This window comes from Anser cygnoides, chromosome 2 (genome assembly GCF_040182565.1).
Source record: "Anser cygnoides isolate HZ-2024a breed goose chromosome 2, Taihu_goose_T2T_genome, whole genome shotgun sequence".
In the NCBI taxonomy this organism is placed as follows: Eukaryota; Metazoa; Chordata; class Aves; order Anseriformes; family Anatidae; genus Anser; species Anser cygnoides.
In genome coordinates this window covers 63,228,954-63,242,322 of record NC_089874.1, presented here as the reverse complement: position 1 = coordinate 63,242,322, position 13,369 = coordinate 63,228,954, and the positions used below count along the sequence as shown (strand labels likewise).

The following is a 13,369-nucleotide window of genomic DNA, read 5'->3' as shown; positions in this document are numbered from 1 at the left end:
AGCCTCCTCGCCCCCCTCCCCTTAGCCCGAAAGCCGTTGGGGCGGGGCGGGGCCGCACCCGCTCCCCTCAGCACCGCCTCACCCCAACTGCCAGCGCGCGAGGAGGAGGGGGCGGGGCGAGCCGCGGCGGGGCGGCCGCCGTTGCCTGGGCGGGGGGAGAGGAACGGGAAACGGGGGCGCGCCGGCCATACCCCCTCCCCTCTTTCGCATCTACGCGCATGCGCGGCTCCGCGTAACGGCCGCGGCGCGAGGTGAGGCGGGGGGTGGAGTGCGCCTGCGCCGTGCCGGGCGACGCCTCCGCAGCACGGGCGGGACCGGATCCACAGCCCCCGCCGCCCCCCCACTCCCCCGCCTCCTCCTCCCCCGCCTTCCTCCTCCCCCGCCTCCTCCTCCTCCGCCTCCTCCTCCTCCGCCTCCTCCTCCTCCTCCTCAGCCCCGCTCGCTGCCCGCCTGTCTGCCCTCGGGACGCTGAGGCGGCAGGGGACGCGCTGGGAGGTCGGTCCCGCCGGGCTGGGGCCCGAGGGGCCTGAGGGAAGGGGGAGGAAAGGGAAAGGGAAGGGGAAGGGGTAAAGGAAAGGGCAGGGCAGGGCCCCCGCCGGGCTGGGGCTGGCCCTGGAGGTGAGGGAGCGGGTACAAACAATCTCATAACGCTAACCCAGCCCCCCGTTTCTGCTCTTTTTCAGCCCCGCGCGGCTGCAGGCGCCGTCGTGTGTGCAGCGCGGTGGGCGGCCGCAGGGCTCGCAGCGCGTCGGCGGAGCGGCAGCAGGTAGGGCTGGGGGACCGCCCCGCCTGGGTGGTGGAAAGGCAGGGCGTGAGGGGGGCCTCCAGGACTGCATGGCGAGGGGCATTGCTGCCGCTGGGTGTTGTCCGCCTTACCCTCCTGCCGCCTCTGGAAGCGTGCGTGTATGTGGCCTTGGTACCTACAGCGACCGTGGGTGGGCTCCGGTGTTTATGTGTGGGTTTGAAGAGGCAGATAGCTCTTGGTGAAGTTTTATAGGCTAAGCGCAAAGTAAGGGTCGTAAAATAGCTTTGAAATTAGCCATCTGCGTGCCTAAGATTTTCCAGTGTTTGTTATTTCTGCTACGAGCAGGGTAGATGTCTTGCTGCTTATGAAATGACTTGAACAGTGATTTAGAGATGGATTGTCGCGGTGTTTAGTGTCTGCATTTTGAGGTTTCCCTGCAAAGCCAAAGCTTGGCTTTCTATGTCACCTTGTGATCATTGTGGACCTGAAATGTTGTATTCTGTTGTGAGCTCATCTAGGGCAACATCTGCGTGAGTTTTGTTAAGATGATGTATTCTAGAAACCCTTAAAAGTTTAATATTTTAATATACTCCAATATGTAAGTTGTGTAGTCTCAGAATTTGGGTACAGGTGTCACATCTTAAATTATTCTGAAGATATGTTTAGCCTCAGTGAAAGGATCCAGTTATACTTTGTGCTGCATCCCTAGCATCTTGCAGAAACAGAGAGAAGGATGTTGCTGCTTAGCATGTTTGATTGTTTTTTTTTTTTTAAGGCAGATGTTTTGATTTTGGTCATGTGATTGTGAAACAGACCGTAATTGGTGCAAATCCAAAAATGCCTTTTCCTTAATTTAGTAGCTGTTGCACTAGGAGAATAAACTTTACAAGGATAAACAAAGTATCCATTTTAAGTCTCTAATGTTTCAGGAAGTAATTTATGTTAGTTAAACTGCATTAATTATTAGTCTAATTTCTTAATGTAGAAATACTTTATAGTTAAATAATCACTGAGATATGATATTTGTGGGAACGATGCATACTTGTACAGTGCAGTTTAAGTTCTTAAAGAAAGCTGTCTACCTTCATTAACATACTAGAGTTCAGAGAAAGAAAACACTTTTCTATACGTACAGGATACGTGGCTGGATCTTGCTAGAGACATTTGTGGTCCATGTATTTTCAAAGGTTAATTTTCCAAAACAGGTCAGGTCTTTCAACAAAACAGAAACGCCCTTGGGGATGGAAACTAGCTCTGCTCAACACAGAAGGCCAGTTGCCAAGTTAAGTTGCTGGTTTATCTTGTGCTAATTTTATTTCTGAGCAGGTATTTCCTTTAGTTTATAACTTCCTTTAGGAGCAGAAAAACAGGAAGGAAACTGGTACTGAGGAGTGCATTGCGACCAAACATGTTGTTAGCATGGAGTCTGGCACTTCTAGTCTCTAGCTTCTGTCCAGTTCCAGAAAGTTTACCTACCTCAAAGTTGTAACTTGCTTCCCAGTCACAATATGTATGGAAAATAGAATTAGTTTCCAAATGAACAGTAGTTTTTGAGATAAAACCATCGTAGGAATAAATCTGTCCTTAGTTTTTGTGAGAGTTCATGGTCTTGCCTCATTAGAATCTCCTTGATGTCCTTAGGTTTCTGCACTACAGTGGTATCAAAGATACCTTTGATGGCTTTAGAAGAGAGGAAAACTTCCAAGTCTGGAACTGCTTCATCAATTATCTATTTCATTTTTGCTGCCAAGGATGCAAACTTGATACATTACTCAGGAATCCAGAGCTTCCAACTCCTTTTTCTTCTCTCTTTCCTATCTTTGAGATCAGTTGGCTAGGTCTATTGATTTAAATAATTGATTTTAATCATTTTTAGTACTTCTATTCCCCCTTGCCATTAGTTGGTGTCATCACTTTGAAAACATGTTGATGTGTAACTCAGCAAGTTGTTAATGGTAACTATGTATCAAAGTACCTAAACTTGGTACTTTCATTGCTCTCTCTACACACTTGTGTAGTTTGGCTTAGGGTTGTTTGGTTCTTAATTCTGACATTTCATTATGTTAAAAATAGTGAATGACTCACTTCTTTAGACATGTTTTTACTTGTGATTTGTGTGAAGCTGCACTTGGATGGGAATTGGAATTCAATTAAAAGTGCACAAAAGTAGTATTTAAAGGTTCTTATTAGTTAAAATGAGGTTAAAAAGGTTGAATGTCCTGGGAAGTAAGGTATGTGTTATTTTTTTTCCCCAAACATGCAGGTTTATTGAAGTGTTGGTTGTAGCTGGTGAAGTTAGTTCAAGAGATGCTTAGATGGTAGAAGATGCAGATAGGAACTGGTGAGGATTTCATAGGTCTCTATGCATTTCCATAAACTTCACTGGAAGTTAGGCATGTAATCCGGCAGACATCTTAATGGCATTTTCAGAAGAAAGTATTTCTTTTCCTAGTATGACAACATTGAAGTTAACAACAAAACATCTATATATATGTTTTGCCCTTTTTGCAGTTTGGGAAAAAAAAGATATTTCTTGGTTTTAAATAAAAAAGATAAAGACAAATCAGTGTAGTTGAGGAATATTATATATATATGTATTTTTCATTATTTTCCCTTTAAGTTGGAAATAGTAGATAATAGTTCAACTTATATTGTAGAGAAGACATAGGGCAACACTTCTATGCATGTAGTACAGGATGTATTGTTCATTAATCTTCCCCTGACCTCAGAAGACAAACAGATTCAAGGAAAACAATTAATAGCTTGTCCCTTAACTCATTAACGTTTGATTAACTTTTGTAATGGACTAATACAGATTTTGAAGTACACGAACAAGAGTTAAAGCCACCTCATTAAAATTACTTCAGCTAAAAAGTATAATTACTTAACAGCAAACCTTCTTATCCACCTGTTACTTCATGTTCCTCTCCAGCTTGATACGGAGTTAGTTTGGATTGCTGGGTAACATCTTGATTTAGTTTGCAGTCCAGTACCAGTATGACCTCCCAGCAGCTATCTACCGTCCTGTTTTAGACAGCTGACTTCCAAGAAGTTACCCAGGACAAAAATTCACTTCTTTTGGACAAATGAGGACTGAAATAGTGGTGATTCTAAAACAGGAGCTTAGAGATCCTTGATGAACTGTTCTCATAAGAATTTAGTATGGTTCCACTAGAAGGGAGTGGAATGCAACTTAGTGACAAATACAAAATTCTGTTCTTTAGCAAATGGTTATCATTGGCAGCAAAACATAGTGTGGATGTGGAAAGCAGGAGTTCAATGCATTGCATGTTCGTACCAACAGAAGACCCCCTGGTACGCGTATTGAATGAGAGAGTGTGCCAGATGAGCTGTAAACCAGAGTCCAGCGTTGTGAATTTACAGTTTAAAGGTGGTTCTCATCACATAAATGTTCTGCAACAAGACTCCTGTCATCTCCTCAATCTTTTCTGCCACCAGGAGTCATACTCAAATGTTCTGGCTATTTATAGTAATTAATTTCACAGTTTCAACTTGTCTTCTGTTGAACAGTTCTGCTTTTTCAGTCATTGACTGTCAGCCACGTTGCCAAAAATGTATTTAACCTTACTAGCCGGTGTACATCAATTTCTCCATGGGACCCTTGAATTGGTTCTGTTACTTGATGACTAGAACAGTGTATACTGAAGTTTTGCTCTTTTTTTCCTGTTCCTGAAGATTTATAGTCTTTAAAATTACATCAGAATGGGAAGTTTTAGTAAAAGAAGTCATTGTTACCACAGCTTAGTAATAATGATGTTCTGCATGAACCAAGTGCAGTGCACCAGCTTATATTGTTGAAACTTTACTCCTAAGCCAGGAAAAACAATGCTGTAGAGAGACCCTGGATACCAGTAGAGCCACAAGCTATTTATTTCTGTGGGTCTAATGCACTTAGGAAGTCTGTGTGTCTCCGTAGCCATATAAAGTTCAGTGCAAAAATCTGTCAATGGATTAGGTTGCACATTAAGTTATTATCAGATGACCAGGATAGTGGTCAGTAAACGTACAGATAGGGGGCATACTCATCTGGTGAAAAGACGACGTGACTTGGGGCAAGTCCTTGCTTTGGATAAGCAAATTTCTTGATAGACATCTGGTTTAGTGACTTCAGCGTTTAAGTGCACTGAAACTTGAAGGTTTGAAGTCAAGAATTCATGCTAATATCTGTTATTACAGCACATATCGGTCTTCCCGTTCTCCTCCAAATATTAACATCTTTTCTACTTATTTAACTGGCTTCTCGTGAACGTGGGCTTTGATTTTTTTTGACATTTCCAGTTAAATAACCAGTTAAAAACAAGAGCTTGAGATCACTATTTGTGCGTATTTACTGAAAAAGAAATAGATCAGTGACATTAAATTAGTAGTAATTGAAGTGGCATTAATTAACCATATCCACTTGAGTGAATGTTAGACAGCTGTTTTTAAACTGTGCTACAGGCAGGGCTCTGCTGAAATATATCTTTGATATGGCTGGCAGGGATTCACCTTCACCTTGCACTAAATATTGGAAGTTTGTGTGGAATTTCAAGTATGTCATTTCAGGTAAAGTATATTTCTGCATTCACCGTTCTTCATGAACTGCAATGATAGTGATGTCTTAGACATTTGACAAGTGTGTTACTGGTTATTACTCAGTGTTGGAATGTAAGAGAACAGTGCAATACTAAATAAATGTGGAAACATTTGATAGATACGGTATTCTGATGGCCTTTATGATGACGATTTTACTGTCGTAACTCTCCTAATTATGAAGATTGGGGTGGTGTGGGACCTGAACCCTTTTTAAGACAAGTAGAAATGTCCAGACAAGAAAACAGACTTGGGTAACCTGTAGTCATTGCTTTTATAATGACTCCAAGTTTCTTGACTTCTGCTATTCCAGCATTCCTTTGCTCTTGTTATCTTATTTTTCTATTCTTCTGTCAGCAGTGGTCATGCTTACCTGGCTGTATTGAAATGGCTTAGAAGGGGGAAAAATGGAATGGGGAATGTCAATACATGAAGCCCTTCTGCATGGAGATGATGGATCGAATAAGCATTGCGAATATAGGTTGTTAGGATTTCAAACCCTTAAGCTCTGTTTCTGCTTGTTCTATAGTTGAGTGTCAAAGGTGAAATAAGCGTATTGACTATGATGTCGAGTTTAGTTGGAAAATGATGGGATACTGAAGAAACAGCATTTATAGGCCTGGTATTGATAGGACTTGAGTAGACAAAACCATACTAACAGGAAAAAAAAGTCACTTTTTTTCATGTTTGTATTAAGCAGCTCTTTGCCATGGTTGAAGGAAATATGTGGGTGTACTCAGTGGGGAAAACTGGGTGTCTCTTGGAAGAGGATTAGTCTTCCTGAACCTTGTTTTTCTCTCTCCAGCCTTAGAAGCTGTATGGACAAATTATCGTAGTTTATGGGCCTAGATCTTGATGAGAATCCATATGCAAACTCTTCTGCTTTTCTCTTTTGATATTTTTGTTGTTTAAATGCTCTTTCTACAAGAATTTTTGTGCAAGTAATATGTATTTATTTAGAAATAAGGTTGTTAGTTAATTTTAAGGGGTAGCTATGAAAGGAAAAAATATTTTCTTGGACAAGTGCTAATGTCAATTTTATTTTCCTGCTTTCAGTCACTCAAGTGCAGCCACTGATCATGAGATGCTACCATGGAACCTACCTCAGAATCCACTTTTGGTCGTTTGTTTGCTGCGTCACTATAAATCTCAACAGTAGCCCTGCAGATACTCTTGAAAGTCACTGAACAAATTGTGACATCGAATCAAAGAATGATGACCTAATGTAGGTCAAAGTCTGAAACATCGATTCAGCAGTTCAAGATAACACTGCCTTTTTTTTTTTTTATCAGTATCGCCTCTGAAGGCTACAGATCTCCTGCAGTTTCTTCCCTGGTTACTTGCGAAATATTCAGCTGACCTTTCTCTGGCAAAAAGATCTTGACTTTTCACTCTGGTCCTGGAAATATTAATGGAATACAGTCATGTCTACCCAGGACGAGAGGCAGATAAATAGTGAATATGCTGTGTCCTTGCTGGAGCAGTTAAAATTCTTTTATGAGCAGCAGTTGCTAACTGACATAGTATTGATTGTTGAGGGCACCGAATTTCCCTGCCATAAGATGGTTCTTGCAACGTGCAGCTCGTATTTCAGGTAAGTATTCAAAGCAGGAGCTGTTAATTCAAGGAAATCTATGGTATCTGGTTTTGAGTGTGGTATTACTTAATTGATTAACAAATAATGTGTTGCAGAGCATTGTAGAGAACAGTGTACCAAGCAAGTCACAAACTGTCATTACTTGCCAACATCAAAAGAGTAAAATAAGTTTTCCAGCATCTTGTGACTTACTCTGGATAGGTACTGTAGTTTTCTACAGTAAGTGCAAAAGAAAAGTCACACTTGTGATGGTTACTGTTCTCTAGGGTGTTAATCAAATCTGTATAATTAGTAAATTTCTTATTTTTCATACTTAGAAAAGATTAAAAAATGTTTGTCCCCCCCCCCCCAAGGTAAGGTAACTAGAGATTATTGAGAGCTGGCTATGGTAGTCTCATTGTTGTGTTTATTATCTGTACCTTCTTACTTTCTTAGCAGAAGCCTCTGCTGAAAGTAGGGAGTGCTGTGCAAGTTTGTGGCTTCCTTTTCTGAATCATCTGTCTTTTCTCTGCTCAGCAAAGAAGCCAGAAACTGTACTCTTGCCTGAGTCTCGCTATAACACAACACATTTTTTTTTTCCGTCACTGAGATGCTGTTGGAGTTTTTAATCCAGTAGCTTCTGCTTCCTGGGTGTCTTGCTTTTTGTCTTTTCAAAACTTTTTGCTAATAAGATCTGAAAGTGCTACTGCTTTTTGTAGATTCTTTTATAGTAAGCCTTAGATGGGACACCATGCATTTTTCTGCAGTGATTAATCATTCTTTGTTAGTAACAGTACAATTAGTCTGCTTACCTGGAAGGAATTTTGAAGTTTGAAACTAGTCTTGGGGACATCCGTGCATATTCTGTCTCCGTGATGCACTGTGCAGTGATTCTAACTTTTCTTTCCCATTTCATCAGGAGGTTTACTAATTGTTTTCCTGCTGAGTTGGTCTCCATATACAGAACACTTTTAAAATGTTGCCTATATTCTGTCAGCTTGCTTGTATTAGAGTGTAACTTAATGTGAGAAACTACTGCATGATGAGCTCCTTTCACATAAGTTTTTGTCACTGCTATTGTTTTTGTTCCTTTTTTCATCTCAGATGAATCCGGTACAATTTTTAGCAACAAGTATTGTGCGATCACTAGATAATGATTATTGCTGTTGGCCTGCTGCAGATGACACGGTTCCAACAGTCTGTAAAATAACAGCCCCTGGAAATGTGGCCAGATTTAGTGTGGGTGGCTAATCATAAGGTTGGAAAGCTGTCATGAGTCCATGCAGTGTGAAGCATTAGAATATGCTGTCAAATCTCTTATTCATATGTGTGTTTATTATTTATGGAATGAGGTTTTGGCACTAGTTAAAAGTAATATCAAGCTTGTGGTTTTGTCAAATTCTGTTTTTTCTTCCCTAGTTTGGTTTTCAAAAAGATGCTCAGTTTCCTAAATTTAGCCTTATGAAAAATTGATAGCCCTGAAGGCGGCTGTGGGGAGAGGGGAAAGAACAGAAAAGCATCTCTTAGTGATCCAGTCGTTTACGACTGCAGGCAGCTTACCTTCCAAATCTGTGCTTGAGCACCGCTAGAAACAGCGCAGCTTTGGCACATGCTGCTCAGCTGTGTGTAGGCACGCGCTAGAGCTGCATTCTGTAACAGCTCCCCCTTAATTTCCACGAAGAGGAGCCTCTCTGGTACTCTTAGTGTCTTTTTACCTTTAACAACCTGCCTGGCAAGTTGAGGTATTCACTTAGCCAGTGATTCCCCCTCCCAAAAAAAAAAAAAAAACCACGCAGGTTGTCTGAGTTAAGGAGCTTAGAAGAGGACAGAGATGGAGTTGGGGCAGGAGGAGAGGTAGTGGGGCACCTCCATGGAGTGCATCTCCATGGCACCTTCACCTCTGCACCCGCAGGCATAACTACAGGGCGCACTCGCTGTCCCTCCAAACTTCTCTCAGGTCTGGTTTCTGAAAAAGCTCCAAATTTAAAGGAGCTTAAGCTGAATTTGCCATATCACCACTACTACCAAACCTGAATCAATATAAAGCTCTTAAAAAGGATTTCAGCCATTTTAAGAAAATGAGCATGTATCTGGTTCATAGTACCAGAGTCCAATTACTTTTTAATTGTGTTACAACTTTAAAAACAAACAAAAAAAAAAGGCAATGTAATGGGAAATACGTATATAAAGCATTAGGGAAGTAATAACCTTTTCTTTAAAATGCCTTTCTATTTTTTTCAGGAAGGTGTAATAGAGATACTTAAGGGATTATTATTTTTCTCAGACCAGGTCTGATCCAATCTGCTATTGATTTTTGTCTACAAACTTGAAGTTTACTGCATAATGTGAATGGTATATAAGAAATACTTCATGGAGTGCTAGTGCTTGCTCCATTTTCTGAGCTTTATACTCCTTCCAGAGGAGTATGCTTTTTAATATTACTTAGCTCAGTCCATTCCATAGATCTGTTTCTTTTCATTTTAAAATCAAACCTATCTGTATATGTATAAATGGCCTTTTCTGAAGGATATTTTTTCCCTCTTATTGCCTAACAGAGAAGTTTAAAATTTCAAAATTAGAGTTCTCTGCTGATTAACAGAAAATAGTTTGTATATATGTAAAGTTCTCCTATAGAAGGCACTGATGTTCCTTTTTGAATGTTCGGTACAAGTGCTTTATCTTTATTACCAGATGGTAGCCTAAGGAAAATACTAAATACCTGTAAACAGACAACCAAAAAGACTGTTTACCTTTTGGTGTATAATCACTGAAGACTTAAAAGTGATAAAGTAATTGCTTAAGATAAGAACCACCAGTAGTTATTGTTAATATGTATATTTTTCTTCAGAGCCATGTTCATGAGTGGGCTTAGTGAAAGTAAACAAACACACGTACACCTGAGGAATGTGGATGCAGCCACGCTACAAATTATCATAGCTTATGCATACACGGGTAACTTGGCAATAAGCGACAGCACGGTAGAACAGCTTTATGAGACTGCCTGCTTCTTACAGGTAGGAATGTTTTCCTTTGAGTGTGGAATAACTGCTTCTAATCTCTGAACCATTTTTTCATTAACTTGTTAGATAATCCTTTCTGTTTAGTCATTCCAAAATATTCATGTTCAATTTCATTAGTACAGACAGCAGTTGCCTGCAAGATGCATTTCATGTACACATCCCTCTTTCCTTTGTGGTCCTGTGGAGGGTGGAAGTAAAGCAGTGCACTTACCATGTTTATATCATTAGTTTCTCAAGCAGCCATCATAATGCAATTTCCTAAATCTGCATGAATCTCTTAAGTCTCTGCTGTATTTTTGTGCATGTGTGTGTGTACATACACAGAATATTCGAGGCCTAAACTCTGATGTTTAAATACAGGTACTTTTACCTGCTGCTGGTAAGTGAAGGCATAGTGTGTATGTGGCAATACTCAGTGTCTTTTCTCTTTGCATTACAGGTAGATGATGTGCTACAGCGGTGTAGGGAATACTTAATCAAAAAAATTAATGCAGAAAATTGTGTGCGTCTGTTAAGTTTTGCTGATCTCTTCAGCTGTGAGGAGTTAAAACAGAGTGCTAAAAGAATGGTAGAGCACAAGTTCACAGCTGTGTACCACCAGGAGGCTTTCATGCAACTGTCACATGATCTACTGATAGATATTTTAAGCAGTGACAATTTAAATGTGGAAAAGGAGGAGACAGTTCGTGAAGCTGCTATGTTATGGCTGGAGTACAACACGGAATCACGATCGCAGTATTTGTCCTCTGTTCTTAGCCAAATCCGTATCGACGCGCTTTCAGAAGTAACGCAGAGAGCCTGGTTTCAAGGCTTACCACCCAACGATAAATCAGTGGTGGTGCAAGGATTGTACAAATCTATGCCCAAGTTTTTCAAGCCCAGACTCGGTATGACAAAAGAGGAGATGATGATATTCATTGAAGCTGCTGCTGAAAACCCTGGTAGTCTTTATTCTTCTGTCTGTTACAGCCCACAGGCAGAAAAAGTTTACAAACTCTGCAACCCTCCTGCTGACTTGCATAAGGTTGGAACACTCGTAACTCCTGACAATGATATCTATATAGCAGGGGGACAAGTTCCTCTGAAAAGCACGAAAACCAATCATAGTAAAAGCAGCAAACTCCAGGCTGCCTTCAGAACTGTGAATTGCTTTTACTGGTTTGATGCACAGCAAAACACGTGGTTCCCAAAGACACCGATGCTCTTTGTTCGTATAAAGCCATCCCTGGTCTGCTGTGAAGGATACATCTATGCAATTGGAGGCGACAGTGTTGGCGGAGAGCTCAACAGGAGAACTGTAGAAAGATATGACACCGAAAAAGATGAATGGACCATGGTAAGCCCATTGCCTTGCGCGTGGCAGTGGAGCACAGCAGTAGCAGTTCACAACTGCATTTATGTAATGGCACACAACTTGATGTACTGTTATTTTCCCAGGTCAGATGCTTGGGTAGAAATGGCTATGCGACAGACAAGTAGATGTTTTGCTTCAGCTGCTGCTTTTGGCGATAAAATATTCTACATTGGAGGACTGCATATTGCCAGCAATTCTGGTATAAGGCTCCCAAGTAGTACTGTAGATGGGTCTTCTGTAACCGTGGAAATCTACGATGTGAATAAAAATGAGTGGAGAATGGCAGCTAATATCCCTGCCAAGCGCTATTCTGACCCGTGTGTTAGAGCTGTTGTCATCTCTAATTCTTTGTGTGTCTTCATACGAGAAACCCACATGAATGAGCGAGCCAAGTATGCCACCTATCAGTATGACCTGGAACTTGACCGCTGGTTTCTGAGACAGCACATATCAGAACGTGTGCTGTGGGACCTGGGGAAGGACTTCCGGTGCACTGTAGGAAAGCTGTATCCGTCTTGCCTTGAAGAGTCCCCGTGGAAACCTCCGACGTATCTCTTTTCACCTGATGGAGCAGATGAATTTGAGCTGGATGGGGAGATGGTTACTTTACCACCTGTATAGCTCCCCAGTTAGACTGCACAACTGATTCTGCGCAGTTACCTTGAAATAAATGATTGTGAAAGAACAGGTCTGGAAAGAGAAATGTCAAACCTGTCCTTCATGAATTGTATTTTTATGCCCTACCTAACAGTTGCAGCAATTGAGTATGAATCAGTGAAATGAGCAGATATGCTTCCATTATCTGAAATACTATTATCCGATAATTGAGAAATGTATATGTATACCATGAGCTTAAGCATCTGACTTGTCTAAAGAGTTAATTTCTAGTTCTATAAAGTCTTGGTTCAGGAAAATTAGCTTCAGAAAAAAAGTAGTTACTATTTCTAGGATGATGTCACAACTGTTTTGAAAGTATCTTCCAGTTATATTTGAACTACTTCTGGAAATTTTACTTAAGTGCTAGTTATGTAATTGTCTGTGTGGCCTAATTAAAGGACTGTGCTGCACTTAATACTAATATCCATGTTGGTATAGTAATGCCATTAAAGAAAAGAAAAAAAAAGAAACAAATCCCATGGATCTACCTGTGGTAGGAAGGGTAGATCTTCCATTGTATGGTAACATGCAGGGCAAAATGACTGCAGGTTCAGTCAAGCTGTACTATTAGGTGCATGTACTCTGTTTTCACTAACTTATACCTGTCTGTTTAGAATACAGGTCTTCCAAGCAGCTGGTAGTTTACCAGGTGTGGACTTAAGTTGCTGGGCTTGCAATAGGAATTGTCAGCCCTCATAGTGCGGGTCTATGTGGAGCTTTAATCAGTAAATGCCTCCACTTTCTGTATTACAGTAATATTGGCTCGTGTATATTACTTCCTGCTGCTGATGTATTTTTCCATTGTAAAACAAAGTTTTAGTGTGGATTAACCAGGTCTTTATTTTCTGTTAATTTAATAACAAGCATTACTGTAGTGTGATTGTGTATAGATATCCCTTAGCTATCAGGTTTTTTACTTTGCGGGGGGGGGGGGAAGCAACAGTTCAGGAATATCCTGTGCTCGGTGTACAGGAGAGCAGATGACTAGTGCTGCTCTGGCATTAATCCCAGGAACCACTAGCAGTAGCAGGGCACCGCCAACCTAACATGAACACAGGTGCTTCATGACAAACCTTACTAGCATGTTCAGCTGCATCATGTTCTGGCACTGTATTTTGAATGACATTAATTTATTAAAAAAGACTGAATCCAACTGAGTTTGGGTGTACTTTCTGCTTGAAGCTGATACAGTTATGCCCCCTTACCCCTAAACAGTAGCATGTTATTTATTGAAGGCAATTTCAAATAGTTAAGCTGTGGAAAACTTGGAGGTTTATATGTTAATTTGTTATGGTGGGAGTTAGGTATGCCAGTCAATCTGAGCAGTACACAGAACTTGAACGATGTAGGTGACAACATGTCTGCGTTTACATCAACTTGTTTTGATAGCTGAATTGCTTAGATAAGAGGGGAGAAGTGACTTA

At 41.0% G+C, this 13,369-nt stretch overlaps 1 protein-coding gene across 3 annotated transcripts; it reads left to right on the top strand.

The window, feature by feature from the left end:
- The first annotated feature begins 102 nt into the window (after positions 1-102).
- On the top strand, positions 103-13,098 carry KBTBD2 (kelch repeat and BTB domain containing 2). Of its 3 annotated transcripts, none has more exons than XM_048075518.2 (5): positions 103-251; positions 684-766; positions 6,395-6,932; positions 9,763-9,928; positions 10,374-13,098. In XM_048075518.2, the coding sequence occupies exons 3-5, from the start codon at positions 6,763-6,765 to the stop codon at positions 11,907-11,909; spliced, it is 1,872 nt and encodes a 623-aa protein (XP_047931475.1). In that variant the 5' UTR covers positions 103-251; positions 684-766; positions 6,395-6,762; the 3' UTR covers positions 11,910-13,098. The 3 variants fall into 3 exon arrangements, with proteins under 3 accessions (XP_047931475.1, XP_047931473.1, XP_013051492.2); XM_048075516.2 differs by lacking the exon at positions 103-251 and adding an exon at positions 359-495; XM_013196038.3 differs by lacking the exons at positions 103-251; positions 684-766 and adding an exon at positions 772-903.
- The last annotated feature ends 271 nt before the right edge of the window (positions 13,099-13,369 follow it).